Genomic DNA, 12,899 nt, shown 5'->3' on the forward strand with positions numbered 1-12,899 from the left:
CATTAATTGCAAGTTATTAATAATACTTAATTAATAACTAGGGAAAGCTTTTACTTTCTCCTTAAACTCCATGTCAAACGGCACGTTATGATCGTATAAAACATTACTTTTAACTTCTTTGTAATCCACTTGTCCTTTCGATTTATGGATAATATAGCTTGCTGGATCTCTTATAAGTCGAGCCATGATTTCGAAGCCATACTTCGTTAAGAAATTCTCTAAGATTTCAAGTGCTTTGCTTACTTTAGAGCTTGTTGAATCATCAACCGTTTTAAAGTAACTCAATACGATTGAGTTTGCCCCCATTTGAGCGTCTGCATTCTCGTCTTGAATTTCAGACGGGAATATTTGCACTTCAACATTCAAGAGTTTTAGTGGTAAAACAACACTCTCTAAATACCAATATCCAATAGATCCAGGGGAAGGTAGCTCCCGCTGGTCAGCATTTTGTAATTGACTCCAAGATTGATGAGGTTGAATTTTAAATTCATGATCAACTGGGAGAATCGTGGACAAGGAATTGGCACTCAACTCTGAGTTGTTTTCCAAGCCCGCTATTTCCAGATCAAAAATGGGGCTGGGTTCGTCAATGGGGAAATTCACAAACGTATTAGTCTTTTTTTCCAAATCTGAAATCATGTCAGTAGTTTCCAATGTCTTATGGAAAGGATCTGTGACATCAGTCAGCAACCTCCAATGGGATCTTGTCAGCTTCAAGTAAGTTCTGAGGTATGTGCATTTGCTGAATTTTTCAACCAAATTCTGAAGCTCAACCTTAGCCTCTGGAATTCCAGCCTTATTCTTTGAGGGACATTTAATGACAACATTATCTTTTCTTACAAATGCACTGGGGAACGATGGCGGCGATTTTCCATGCTCCACACTGTTGAAAAACTTGATAAACACATTATGCTTTCTCATGATAGTCTGAACTGTTGATCCTCCAACTCCAATAATTTGTCTGTGGAAGCATTCAGGGACATTGAAGGTCACTATTTTCGGAAGTTCATCTTCTAGAAGTTTCAATCCTATCAAAGACTCACTGATGTTTTCACAAATGACCTGGAGAATCAAGTTATGCTCGTTGAATGGGGATAATTTAATTGCAACATTAGACTTTTGCATAATCTTCATCAATTTTCCATTTTTCTTTCCCTCTATGAAAACCCTTTCTTCATTAGATAGCTCAAGGTGGAATTGAACTTGTTGTTTCAAGAACTTGGTATCTAGTAACAAAGGAAGGCTCTGTAATATTGGAATTGTCTTTCTGATTTTTGCAGCTTTGGAGTTCACCTGGAACTTCAAATGGATCAAATTATTGGCAATATCAGGGTTTACAGTTGCACTGACAACAGCGTCCTGGGAAACTGCTATTTTCTGTAGGCAGTGGAAGACCTTCTCAACTACATCATTTTCCCCTGTGGGAAGTTGGGTGGTAACTGTATAATTACAGTGATAGTAGGAGGTAATAAACTCCATCAATAATTTCCCACATTCTTCTACCATTTTAGCTGAAGAGCCTTGAATTCTTATAATGTCAACCAACGAATCATGGTAGTTTTCTGAAACACCCAAAGTAGGAATTTGAATGAAACATCCAGTCTTTCGAATCAAATTTTCAAGAAACAGTTTATTGTTGTCCAAGATCAGTAGATCACGTTTAACCGATTTGATCATAACCTCTTTCAGGTATATAAACCCTTTCACTTGATCCAGAAGTTTTTTTATGGCATTCTTTGCCATACTAACGTACAATTCATTTCCTGTAATGTAAATTTTGGCCTCCGAAGGGCTTTTGAAGTTGAATAACTGTGGTAGCAGGTTTGGAAGGTAGATGGTACACATTGTCTCCTGCATGATCTTTTTGAAATGAAAAAAATCTAGCCCTCCTAAAAGAGGAGTAAGTGAGGCATGTTCCAGGGAAACGTAGTCTATCACCTTGTCGGGATTGATACCGTCTATGGCTATTCTGATCTTATTAAGTGCTAAATCCACAGCATCAGAATTCCCAATTACATTTAAGGAACACGTTTTGGTGTTTTTGTATAGGATTGAGATGTAGACATTACAGTAGTCTGCAAGCTCCATCAAGATTGTTCTGAAAGTGTTCCTGACACTTTGAACTTCCCCATTTGAAAACAGAAACCTGTGGGTATCAGCAGACAGCTCTATTCGATCCCTTTTATACTCAAAATAGGAACTTAGAAGTTTGTTTTTGACCAATGCTAGGTTTTTGGAGTTTTCTAATCCTCCAATAAATGAAACCACCATCAGCTGTTTGTCAATATCACGATCAAGAGATACAAAAATTTGCTGACCATGGTTATATTCAACATTAAGTTCAGCAACTTTTCTCGTGAGGACCATCTCATTGTCCAACAAAAGGGTATTTGATCCTTGAAAAGAACCCAACATAGACGAATTGATCTTTTGCTTGACATCTTCGGTCAATATCCTATACTCCAACTTGCTAGGGACGTAATCAAAAATGAAATTTTCATGGTCAGGTCCAGATATGGTAAAGTACGAGTACTTCAGTGGGATTTTGAGTATTGTGCACCCGGCAACTGTTTGAGACATACTTTTCTTATATTGGGTTTCTTTGCGTCTGGGGTATAAAGTGAAAGGACTTGTGATCTTTGAAAATCCCCTGGGTTCCCTTTCTCTGAATTTGATAGACCATAGTAGATAAATATATGTTTATGTTTGGCCATTTTGGGAAAGCAGATTTTGGGTAATGAATCTGCGCGCACTTTAACTAGTTGGTGAGCCTACCCACGCGCCTCTTCTTATCAAGGGTTCCCAGAGAGAGAAAAAAAAAAAACTGTGCCCCAGCGCTTTCATGTGATTAGAGAACGATCGAGAAAACTGCGGGCGAACTCAACAATTATTCCTAAGGTGCTCTTGTGACCAATACCTCTAGCAAATGGAGAAACACTTGAAACAGAAGGGTTCCAGTGCTAGCACGAGAACACGGACAAGGTCTCGATCTGGCTCTAGGACCAGGGAGTTTCACTCCATCAGAAGGCCCTCAATGCATCGAACCACTTCGTCCGGATCTATCAAGTCTTTGACGTCTGATTTAGGCAATGATTCCTTGGATGGGTCATTCAATGGCGAACAAGACATAGAAGTGCCGTTTGTTAAGGCTGTCTTGGATCACACTTTACCTACTGAGTACCTTAAACAGGATGTCATTGCTCTCTTACAAAGTTTGAGGATCTCCAAGTGGCACAGACTAGTTCCTACTGAAAACGTTATAAAAGAACTGAAACTTACTAGAATCAGCGGAGCGTTGACTAATTCAATTTACAAAGTCACCTATAAGCACTACTATCCTTTGTTACTTAGGATTTATGGTCCTAATGTTGAGTCTTTGATAGATAGAGATACAGAGTTGAAGATTCTCTTCAAGCTAGCCAAGAATAATATCGGTGCCAAACTGTTAGGTTGTTTTACAAATGGTAGATTTGAGGAATTTTTGAACCACTCCGTTACCCTGGTTAAAGAGCAACTCAGGGAGCCTAAGATCAGTCGAATGATTGCTAGAAGAATGAAAGAACTCCACACTGGTGTCCAATTAGACAAGTACGAAGTGACTAGGGGCCCAACCTGTTGGTATATGATTGAAAAATGGCTTGGAATTGTGGAGAACCTGCTGGAAGGAGTGGACGTTCAAGTTCAAAAGAGTATTTTTATGGTTGACATCAAAACCTTTAGGACACATTATGAAAAGTACAAGAAATGGGTGGATGGCATTTACAATGGAGGACTTTCTTACCCTCCAGAACTAGTATTTTGTCACAATGATACTCAATACGGCAATTTGTTATTCTACAATCCACTAGAGTCTGAATTATCCGAATTGACCATCTCGGATACTACTGCAAGTTCTCCAGTGGAGACCCCCAAACTGTACGATTCAGGAAGAAATATTTCTACTCAGTCAATCCACTCTTTAACCAAAGACTCTACCAAGATGGATAAGAAACTAGTTGTTATCGATTTCGAATACGCAGCAGCCAACGTTCCTGCGTATGACATCTCCAACCATTTTTGTGAATGGATGACTGACTATCACAATACAACGGCCCCACATTTATTGGAAGTAAAGAGGTATCCTACCAGAGATGAGAAATTAAACTTGATTGCTACTTACGTCAATTATAATGGAATAGAGAAGAACAAGAGAAAAAATTCATTTGTTGAAGTTTCACAGGAGAACATCAAGGAGGTTGAATCGAAAATTAAAAAATTATACAATCAATGTATTTACTGGAGAGCAGCTAGCTCCGTATTTTGGGCTCTTTGGGGAGTAGTTCAAAGTGGAGAGGATTTCAAGAAATACAAATCAAGGCAGTCAACCCCTACCGAATTAGATAAAAGCATTACCAAGACTACAGGAATCGGCCCTAATGGTGAATTATATGAAATTACTATTGATAATGAACACGACGTTGGTGACGGGACGGTTATTGAGGAAGCACCAGAATCTAATGATGACTTTGATTATTTGCAGTATACTTATCAAAAAGTTGCCATGGCTTATGGTGATTGGATTCAATTAGGACTTGTCGACCAGTCAGCTCTTGACGCAGAACATCAAAAAAATGTGAAGTTTCTTTCATGTGAGTTATTAGAATAGTTTTCACGTTAATAGATAATGCATACCTACAACGCAAAACACCTCTCTACACTCTGACTGTTGTTTCCCCACCAATGAACAAAATGACCCTCATCATTCATCAACTTCGCAGTCACAGTAGATAAGATAAGTAGTATTATGACGTTGATGTTGTATCCGGTATCAAATGCTGCGGCTAAAATGTAGTTGAACTTGGAAAATAATCGATGTTTGAATCTGAAGAGGTAAAACATGGAAAAGGTTCCTAGTAAAAACTTGCTCAAGTAACCAGTACTTATATTGCCGTAAAAATGTGACATCGTAGAAAACAAAATGGTGCTATTCCATAAATCAAATTTAAGCCGACGTTTGGTATCCCAAATGTAAAGTTTGTAAATTGCCAGGGGAGCTAATAGACCCAACAAAAACCCGAAGGGAAGAATTTTGTAGTTCTGAAACAAGCGTTGGGGCCCCAGAAGAACGTACTGTATAACATTGGTATTCAAATTCACCAGCTCTTGACCTGTCCATTGGTTTAAAGGGTCCTTGATAGTGCCCCTAAGATAATCAAGCTTTGTGTCTACGACCCATCTCAAAGCTAGATAATTAAAAGGAACGCCCATCAAGTTGCCAAACAACTGAGAGAAAAATACACATTTGGGAGGAATATTATTGTACATTCCCAATTTCCAGTCAAGTAGCATAAACTGAGCTCGGTACCATGCGTTGCCTGCGATTGCAGTATATACTGATCCGCTGATTGGGTGTACTTGGGCATTGGAAACATGAACCATCGATCCATATAACAGTGCATTCACTGTGCCTATTGGTAGTTGAAAGTTGGACAAAGCGTAGAGGTAGGCCAATGGAGTAATAATTATGCTGCCCAAAAATAGTGCTATTATGAATGGAATCCAAGGCAAATAAAAGGAGTTGGTAAGGAAAATGGAAGATAAAATAACAAAACTCAAACCAAATAGAGCTAAGAACCACGAGTTCGGAATGTCCTCATAAACAGAATATCTCTTATTGATGATATCATGAAATTTAGATGAAGATTTATGAATACGTGGAAACCCTGCATGGTACAACGGTTCATCATCTGCTGATGCTGACTTTTCTTGTTGCGTCAGCTTTTCCTTCAAGCGAATTAGAAGATATTTGACATCTTTATATGCAAAAATGGCTATCCACGCAATTGCACTAGAATATGCTGCGTAATCAAAAAATATGCCCCAAACTCTTTGAGCTCCCATATAAACGGGGCCGTACAAGTTAAAAGCAGTTTCGTTAAGAGTCAAGTTCTTAGAGATTAGTTTATCAGTTGGATAGACCTCTCCAGTGGAAGTAAGTAGGTGATTAGACATGATACCTAGAGACCATATCCCACCTTTATACCACTTGAAGAAGGGGACCAGAACCCAACAGGAAGCAGCAAACCCTAAGAATTGAATCACTATTGTCCAATAGGGACTCAACATTACGGTCGATGTTATATTACTCCAATCCAAAGAAAAATTTAAAACTCCCATTCCACCCAATCCGCTTCCAATGAAGTTTGCCGTCTCATTGTACGGTGCTATCCAACATAAGACAGCCAGAGAGGATGTCATGGGGAACAGATACTCAGGCAAAAATTGCCATAGAGTCATAGCAGACAATGCGATGACAAAGACCCTCATCACACCTGTGTTTCCAGTCTTGCTCTGACTTTTGAACAAAGCTGTTTGCATCAGAGCTTTGGGCCATATAAATTTGGGATTGTATAGAACAAAAGACTTCGCAATTGCAGCATATGAATACCCAACCCAAACAATACAATACATGAACAGTATCGCTATTATTGGAGAAGTATCCTCATCGTAGAAAATTTTTGCCAATGAGATACATTCTGTGCCTTGGTTTCCGGTTGCTCCTGAAGCTGCTGTTATAGTCACCAGGACAGCCTCCCTGGTGGACCACGGTCCTGGGTTGAGGCTGAAAGAAAACCATCTTAGATTGACTCTCCTGTTGGGAAGAGTTTTAGCCATTAATTTTCCAAGCTCATTTGATAACAACTGTACCAACAAAATACTAAAATCTGCCGATGTTGTTCTGTATGAATTCACTGTATCAATAATAGCACCAGGTACAATAAATAGTATGCTCAATACGATATATCGGAAGGTAATACATGAAACCTTTGGATCTACTTCTAACTCCGATTCTAGAGTGCGATCCGCCAATTGCAATGTTTCTTGCACAGTTATGGGTATATCTTGAAGATCATCCTTATCAAATGAAAAGTGAGATTGGACATCATTTAGGCTCTGATAGTTACTGACAAACGGTTCTAGCAGAGAGTTTTCGTCGTTCAAAGGGTTTAATAATGGCCTCTTCAATTCATCGTCGTCTATCATTGCTCTATAGGCATTTTCAGTCACCTATAGTGAGAAGGAAGAAGAATACTAACTAAGCTATATAGTTCACACTGATTTTAGTTTAGGCTCGAAATTAATTAGTAATTAGATAATGATTATGGCTAAGTTATCGTGATCTTGCTCAGTACAAAGTCTTGAACCCACCATTTATGAAAAGAGACGTCTTCAGACAATTCAGGGTGAAAAGAAGTTCCCAGAATATCTCCTTGACGAACGGCTATAATCTGAGACCCACGTTCTTCTGGTAAGCTGGCCAGAACCTCTACTTTGGGTTTACCTGGCGACGGTGGAAGGATCTTAGAAATTACAGGACCTCTTATAAAAACGGTTTGAAAGGCTGTAAGTCCGGGTATAAACTTAGAATAATCCAAGTCGGCAATAAAAGAATCTAGTTGACGCCCAAATGCATTTCTGGTGGTCTCTATATCCAGTCCTCCAAGTAACTGTTGATCACATGATTTATTCTGCAAGGATGAAGACAGCATGATGAGTCCAGCACAAGTTCCCCAAGCTGGTTTTCCGGAAGCTATGAACTGTCTCAGGGGTTCAAGCAAATTCAGTCTCTGGGCAACCAATGACATTGTTGTACTTTCTCCACCGGGGATGACAAGAGCATCACATCGGACCAGCGTCTCTTCATCACGAACTTCAAAAACTGAGATCTCGAGTTTTTCTTGCAGGCCTAACTCGTCAATTGCTTTTACCAGATGTTGTATATGTTCCCTAAAAGCACCTTGGATGGCTAACACCCCGATTACAATTTGAGTTGACTGAGTCATTTAATCATCGGTCTTCTTACTTGGAGCCTGTCAATCTTATATATCGAGGTCAAGCATATCCGATATTGTTGTTCGCGTACTGTTTTTATTGGATATGATTTTGGCTTGTCACTTTAATGCCACTGATAATCTCCAAATCGGTCAATTTTGCCGTTTTTTTGATGGAATATCCGATATGACAAGTTTCCAGTCTACAGGCCACCGTGATACGAACATATAAATAGGGCAATGGCCCTCAATCTGCTGTTCATTTTCAAAGCAATAGCTAGATTAAGATAATGACAAACGACGACTTCAAATTAAAGGCCGGACTGGCTCAAATGCTGAAAGGTGGAGTCATCATGGATGTGGTAAACGTTGAACAGGCCATCATCGCTGAGAAGGCAGGCGCATGTGCTGTCATGGCCCTAGAGAGAGTTCCATCTGATATTCGTAAGGAAGGTGGAGTGTCACGAATGAGTGATCCGCAATTCATCAAGGAAATCATGGAAGCTGTCTCCATTCCTGTCATGGCAAAATGTCGTATCGGACATTTTGTCGAAGCCCAGATATTGGAGTCTCTAGGCGTTGACTACATTGATGAATCTGAAGTTTTGACCCCAGCAGACAAGAAGTTGCACATTACCAAGAACGACTTCAAGGTGCCATTTGTTTGTGGCTGTAGGGATCTTGGAGAAGCTCTAAGAAGAACCTACGTTGAAGGAGCTGCTATGCTAAGAACCAAGGGGGAGGCAGGTACCGGTGACATCTCCGAGGCTGTCAGTCACATTGCTTTGGTAAAAGAACAAATCAACCAATTGCTAGCCATCAAGACTGAAAAAGATTTGAACGCCTTTGCTGAGGAGCTGAGGGTACCAATTGAGGTTCTCAGAGAATTCAAGGAAGCTGGTGGAAAGTTCCCTGTGGTAAACTTTGCTGCTGGAGGTGTTGCAACACCAGCTGATGCAGCATTATGTATGCAGTTAGGGTGTGACGGTGTCTTTGTTGGATCTGGAATCTTCAAGAGTGAATATCCTGAAAAGATAGCTGCTGCCATTGTGCACGCTGTCACCCATTACAATGACCCAGCTAAATTGCTGGAATACTCAAAAGATTTGGGTAAGTGCATGTTTGGAATAACTGTTGATAGCTTGAAATCTTCAGAGAAGCTTTCTACTCGTGGATGGTAAATAACGTATATTACGCAGTGAATGAAATATAGTCCAAACAAGATTTAGACTTATGGTAGGGCATTATGAGGGAAAAGTAGAAACTAAGTTGTTCAAAAAATAAGTCTCCCAGGGGTGAGTCGAACACCCGATCTCAAGATTAGCTGAAAATACGTTTACAGTCTCGCGCCTTAGCCAGCTTGGCCACTGAGAGGATTACAAGGTCAAAAGTTATCAATCTATATATGAAGGTGAATGATATACTTACGATAAAACCATTTACTAAACCAATGTTTGACTTTGAATGAAGAGCACTCTTTGGATGTATGTTCTCACTTTCTGTCATCAACTAAACAAAATTTAGTTCCTTTCAGACGTAGTCACCTTCAGATTTGCTAGTGGGTCGTCAGTTTCTCCTTCGCGATTAGGGCTACACCCCCCTGGATGATAGATGTCATGGTAACGCCGAGTAGAAACATGGGGTACCAGGCGATGACCCTGACGCTAGTATCAGTTCATCCATCAACTACCTCTTGCCTTGATCATCGTATCCTTGTAAGCCTTCTTTGTCTCGCCTCTATTGTCCGAACGCAAATAGCACTAATTCGGCGTTTCCAACCCTGCGCGTGACCCAACCGATCATCTCTTTTTTCCCCATACTGCCGACCCCGTCGTATGATATTTATTTCAGTCTTGTTCTTTCTTCAGTTTACAAAGACAGAATTCTGAGATTCTTCCCTCACATTTCGACATAATGTTAAAGAGTTTGGTGTATAAGAACTTTAGGTTGCAAGTGCAAGGGATCCGTCGATTGGCATCCGTAGCTTCGAATACCGGCCTGGAGCTGGTTGATAGCTCCGATACCTCGACGACTATAAAGTTAGACAACAAGATGTTGGTAACTTACCACAACGTGTTTCTTAGAGACTCGTGTACAATGGCAGACAAGTCAATTCATAAAGACTCGAAACAGAAGTTGTTCAAGACGTCAGAGATTGTACCCAAATCAATTCCAGCTTCCACACCTAAAGTGGTGGAAGATCCAAGAACAGGTGCTTCAATGTTGGAGATTGAATGGGACGAAGGCGATGGTAAAGTTCATAAGTCGTCCTATTCCAAACAGTTCCTGACTCAATATTCCAACATTGAAGCTCGTAGAATCGGTAAATTTTTTGAGAATGATGTTATTCAATGGGATCGGAGTAAATTGGTCACAGCTAGGAATAAGGGGAAAATAGACTTCGAATACGATTCTTATATCAAGGATGACTTAGTTTTGTTTGACGTTCTGAAAAAGATTAACACCTATGGAATTGTATTTATAAACAACATTCCTAAACAAAAAGAAAACACTAACAAATGGTTTATTGAGGATATTGCGACGAGAATTGGTTATATCAGGGAGACTTTCTATGGCAAGTTATTTGATGTCAAATCGGTGGACAACGCCAAGAACATTGCTTACACATCTCATTCTTTGCCACTTCATATGGATCTGTTGTACTACCAATCGCCCCCAGGTTTGCAATTGCTTCATTCCATTAAGAACTCCGTGGAGGGTGGAGAGTCGATATTTGCCGATTCTTTTTTTGCTGCTAAATATGTCGCCCAAACTGAACCGCAAGCCTACTTTGCTTTAACGAATGTACCCATTTCGTACCATTACGAAAATGACGAGCAATACTATTACTATGCAAGGCCACTAGTTGTCGAAGATGAGGCCTCAACAGATTTTGCAACGGGCCAACACACGATCAAAGAATGCAATTATTCCCCCTCATTTCAAGCGCCATTCGAATTTGGTATCACGAAGCCATTCTCTCCCCAGGATAAGGACGACCTGGTGTCTTCGCATAGTATCTCCTCCAATGTTAACAATGCCAAGGAAATCGGTGACTCATATCTTTTCAAAGATTTCCTGCGGGGTTTAGCAATGTTTGAAGAGTTTGTACACGATCCAGTTAACCAATATGCTATTAAAATCCCAGAAAATACTTGCGTAATCTTTGACAACAGAAGAATTTTGCATTCCAGAAATGAGTTTGTACTGAAAGAGGGTGAAGAGAGATTCTTGAAAGGATGTTACCTCAATAAGGACACCTACATGTCCAAGTTGCGGGTGTTGACCAAGAAGTTTGGCCATTTGTTTTCGTAATAACTTTGTTCATACAGTAATTAATTTAACTAAATACAATACAAGTCATTATTTGTTATCGCATATTAATTATTTTGAGCCCGTTTACTCTGGCTTGCCAGAGCTGGTCTCGGATCCTAGGGTCTCACCGTTAGCTGGAGGGTTTTGGCTCTTGTTGTTGCCCAACACAGATCTGATTGATTTGATTGGGGACAATGGAGTTGGCTCAGGTTGAGGAATGAACATGTTGTCCTGTTGATCCTCATTGTAGGTGAACTCTCCGATAACAGCAGCATCAGTACCAATAATCTCTTGGTCCTCGGACAATCTCAACTTTAAGAATGGAATTCTGTCTTGGATATTAAGCAAAATTGAGGTAACACCGAAAGACCAAAGTAAGGTGGCACAACAAGCGGCCAATTGGTATCCCAGTTGTACGTAATGCTGGTTAATCCAACCACCGTCAATTTCGGTTCCGTCAAGAGCAGCAACGTAGTCGGCTGCAAAGAGACCAGTCATCACAGATCCAATAAATCCTCCAACTCCATGAAGAGCGAAGACATCCATACCGTCATCAATCTTCATCAAGAACTTAAGCTCAACGGCAAAGTTACATAGAGTACCTGCAACAATACCAAAGGCAACGGCAAAATAAACTGGCGTGTAACCAGCAGCAGGAGTAATGGCAACCAAACCGGAAATGGCACCACAGCACATACCAGTGGTAGTCCACTTACGACCAAATCTGAAATAATCAACGAACAACCAAGCTAAAGCACCAGTACCAGCAGCTAAGTTGGTGCTGACACATGCGTACCAAGAACGCATGGAGGCGTTACCAGTAGAACCACCATTGAATCCAAACCATCCAAACCACAGGAAAACAGTTCCCAAGACGACGGAGGTCACAGAGTGAGGTTTGTACTTGGGAACTCCCTTAGCCACAGCTGGATCGTGTCTCTTACCTAACCATAAAGCATAAGCCAAGGCACCAGCACCAGAGTTCATATGGACAGGTCCTCCTCCGGCAAAGTCCAAGGCACCGAGGTCAGCCAACCATCCGTTGGCGTTCCATGTCCAAGCGGCAATTGGGCAGTATACAACGGTTACCCAACAAAACAGGAAAACCATCATAGGACCTAAAGCTGCTCTTTCACAAGCACCACCAACCATCAAACAGCCGGTAACCATAGCAAACATACCTTGAAAGAAACAAAACAAAATATCGGGAACGGTACTAGCAGTTGAAGGAGCACCAAGGACATCCATCAGACAGAAATTTGTCATGTTACCCAAGAAGTTACTGGAGTCACGGCCGAAGACCAAGGAATAACCCCAGAAAAACCATTGAAACGAGACCACACCCGCAGCCATTAAAGACGCCCACAATAGAGAAAGGGCATGCTTCTTTCTAGCCAGACCGGAGTATAACAGACCGACACCGGGGACCATCAAGAAGACTAAACAACCACTGACAGCAACCCATACCATGTCAGCTTTGTCAAAACGAACATTCAAGTCGACCTCAAGGGAGTTTCCTCCGGTTCCTGAGTCGTAGTATCCAGAAGGGAGAGGAGTTTCTTCAGACATTGTCGAATAAAGACGTTATTAATCGAATGATTGAATTGGCTAGAGAGGAGGGATTTTGCTGTGTATTTATATAGAATGTGATACGATATGCGGGCTACGATCTTATTGGCCCAGTAGAGCAAAACAGAGGAATTTCTTAGGAACGATTGATATCTTGGAAACTGGATTGTGTATGGCCAATTTATGTGTTTGATAATGAAGATA

General features: G+C 40.7%; 7 protein-coding genes across 7 annotated transcripts; 3 read left to right on the forward strand and 4 right to left on the reverse strand.

The window, feature by feature from the left end:
- Positions 1-30: 30 nt before the first annotated feature.
- PAS_chr1-4_0389 (uncharacterized protein) lies at positions 31-2,580 on the reverse strand (the record flags this gene model as incomplete). Its single annotated transcript, XM_002490469.1, has 1 exon — positions 31-2,580. The coding sequence occupies one exon, from the start codon at positions 2,578-2,580 to the stop codon at positions 31-33; it is 2,550 nt and encodes an 849-aa protein (XP_002490514.1).
- A 346-nt stretch (positions 2,581-2,926) lies between these two features.
- PAS_chr1-4_0390 (Choline kinase, catalyzing the first step in phosphatidylcholine synthesis via the CDP-choline) lies at positions 2,927-4,645 on the forward strand (the record flags this gene model as incomplete). The annotated part of the gene is made up of 1 exon (XM_002490470.1): positions 2,927-4,645. The coding sequence occupies one exon, from the start codon at positions 2,927-2,929 to the stop codon at positions 4,643-4,645; it is 1,719 nt and encodes a 572-aa protein (XP_002490515.1).
- Positions 4,646-4,671: 26 nt separating this feature from the next.
- Positions 4,672-7,023, reverse strand: PAS_chr1-4_0391 (Oligopeptide transporter; the record flags this gene model as incomplete). The annotated part of the gene is made up of 1 exon (XM_002490471.1): positions 4,672-7,023. The coding sequence occupies one exon, from the start codon at positions 7,021-7,023 to the stop codon at positions 4,672-4,674; it is 2,352 nt and encodes a 783-aa protein (XP_002490516.1).
- Positions 7,024-7,145: 122 nt separating this feature from the next.
- PAS_chr1-4_0392 (uncharacterized protein) lies at positions 7,146-7,823 on the reverse strand (the record flags this gene model as incomplete). Its single annotated transcript, XM_002490472.1, has 1 exon — positions 7,146-7,823. One exon carries the CDS (start codon positions 7,821-7,823, stop codon positions 7,146-7,148), a length of 678 nt encoding a protein of 225 aa, XP_002490517.1.
- Positions 7,824-8,101: 278 nt separating this feature from the next.
- On the forward strand, positions 8,102-8,992 carry PAS_chr1-4_0393 (Member of a stationary phase-induced gene family; the record flags this gene model as incomplete). The annotated part of the gene is made up of 1 exon (XM_002490473.1): positions 8,102-8,992. One exon carries the CDS (start codon positions 8,102-8,104, stop codon positions 8,990-8,992), a length of 891 nt encoding a protein of 296 aa, XP_002490518.1.
- A 733-nt stretch (positions 8,993-9,725) lies between these two features.
- Positions 9,726-11,126, forward strand: PAS_chr1-4_0675 (uncharacterized protein; the record flags this gene model as incomplete). The annotated part of the gene is made up of 1 exon (XM_002490474.1): positions 9,726-11,126. The coding sequence occupies one exon, from the start codon at positions 9,726-9,728 to the stop codon at positions 11,124-11,126; it is 1,401 nt and encodes a 466-aa protein (XP_002490519.1).
- Positions 11,127-11,210: 84 nt separating this feature from the next.
- Positions 11,211-12,695, reverse strand: PAS_chr1-4_0394 (Ammonium permease involved in regulation of pseudohyphal growth; the record flags this gene model as incomplete). Its single annotated transcript, XM_002490475.1, has 1 exon — positions 11,211-12,695. The coding sequence occupies one exon, from the start codon at positions 12,693-12,695 to the stop codon at positions 11,211-11,213; it is 1,485 nt and encodes a 494-aa protein (XP_002490520.1).
- Between the last annotated feature and the right edge of the window lie 204 nt (positions 12,696-12,899).

This window comes from Komagataella phaffii, chromosome 1 (genome assembly GCF_000027005.1).
Source record: "Komagataella phaffii GS115 chromosome 1, complete sequence".
Classification (NCBI taxonomy): Eukaryota; Fungi; Ascomycota; class Pichiomycetes; order Pichiales; family Pichiaceae; genus Komagataella; species Komagataella phaffii.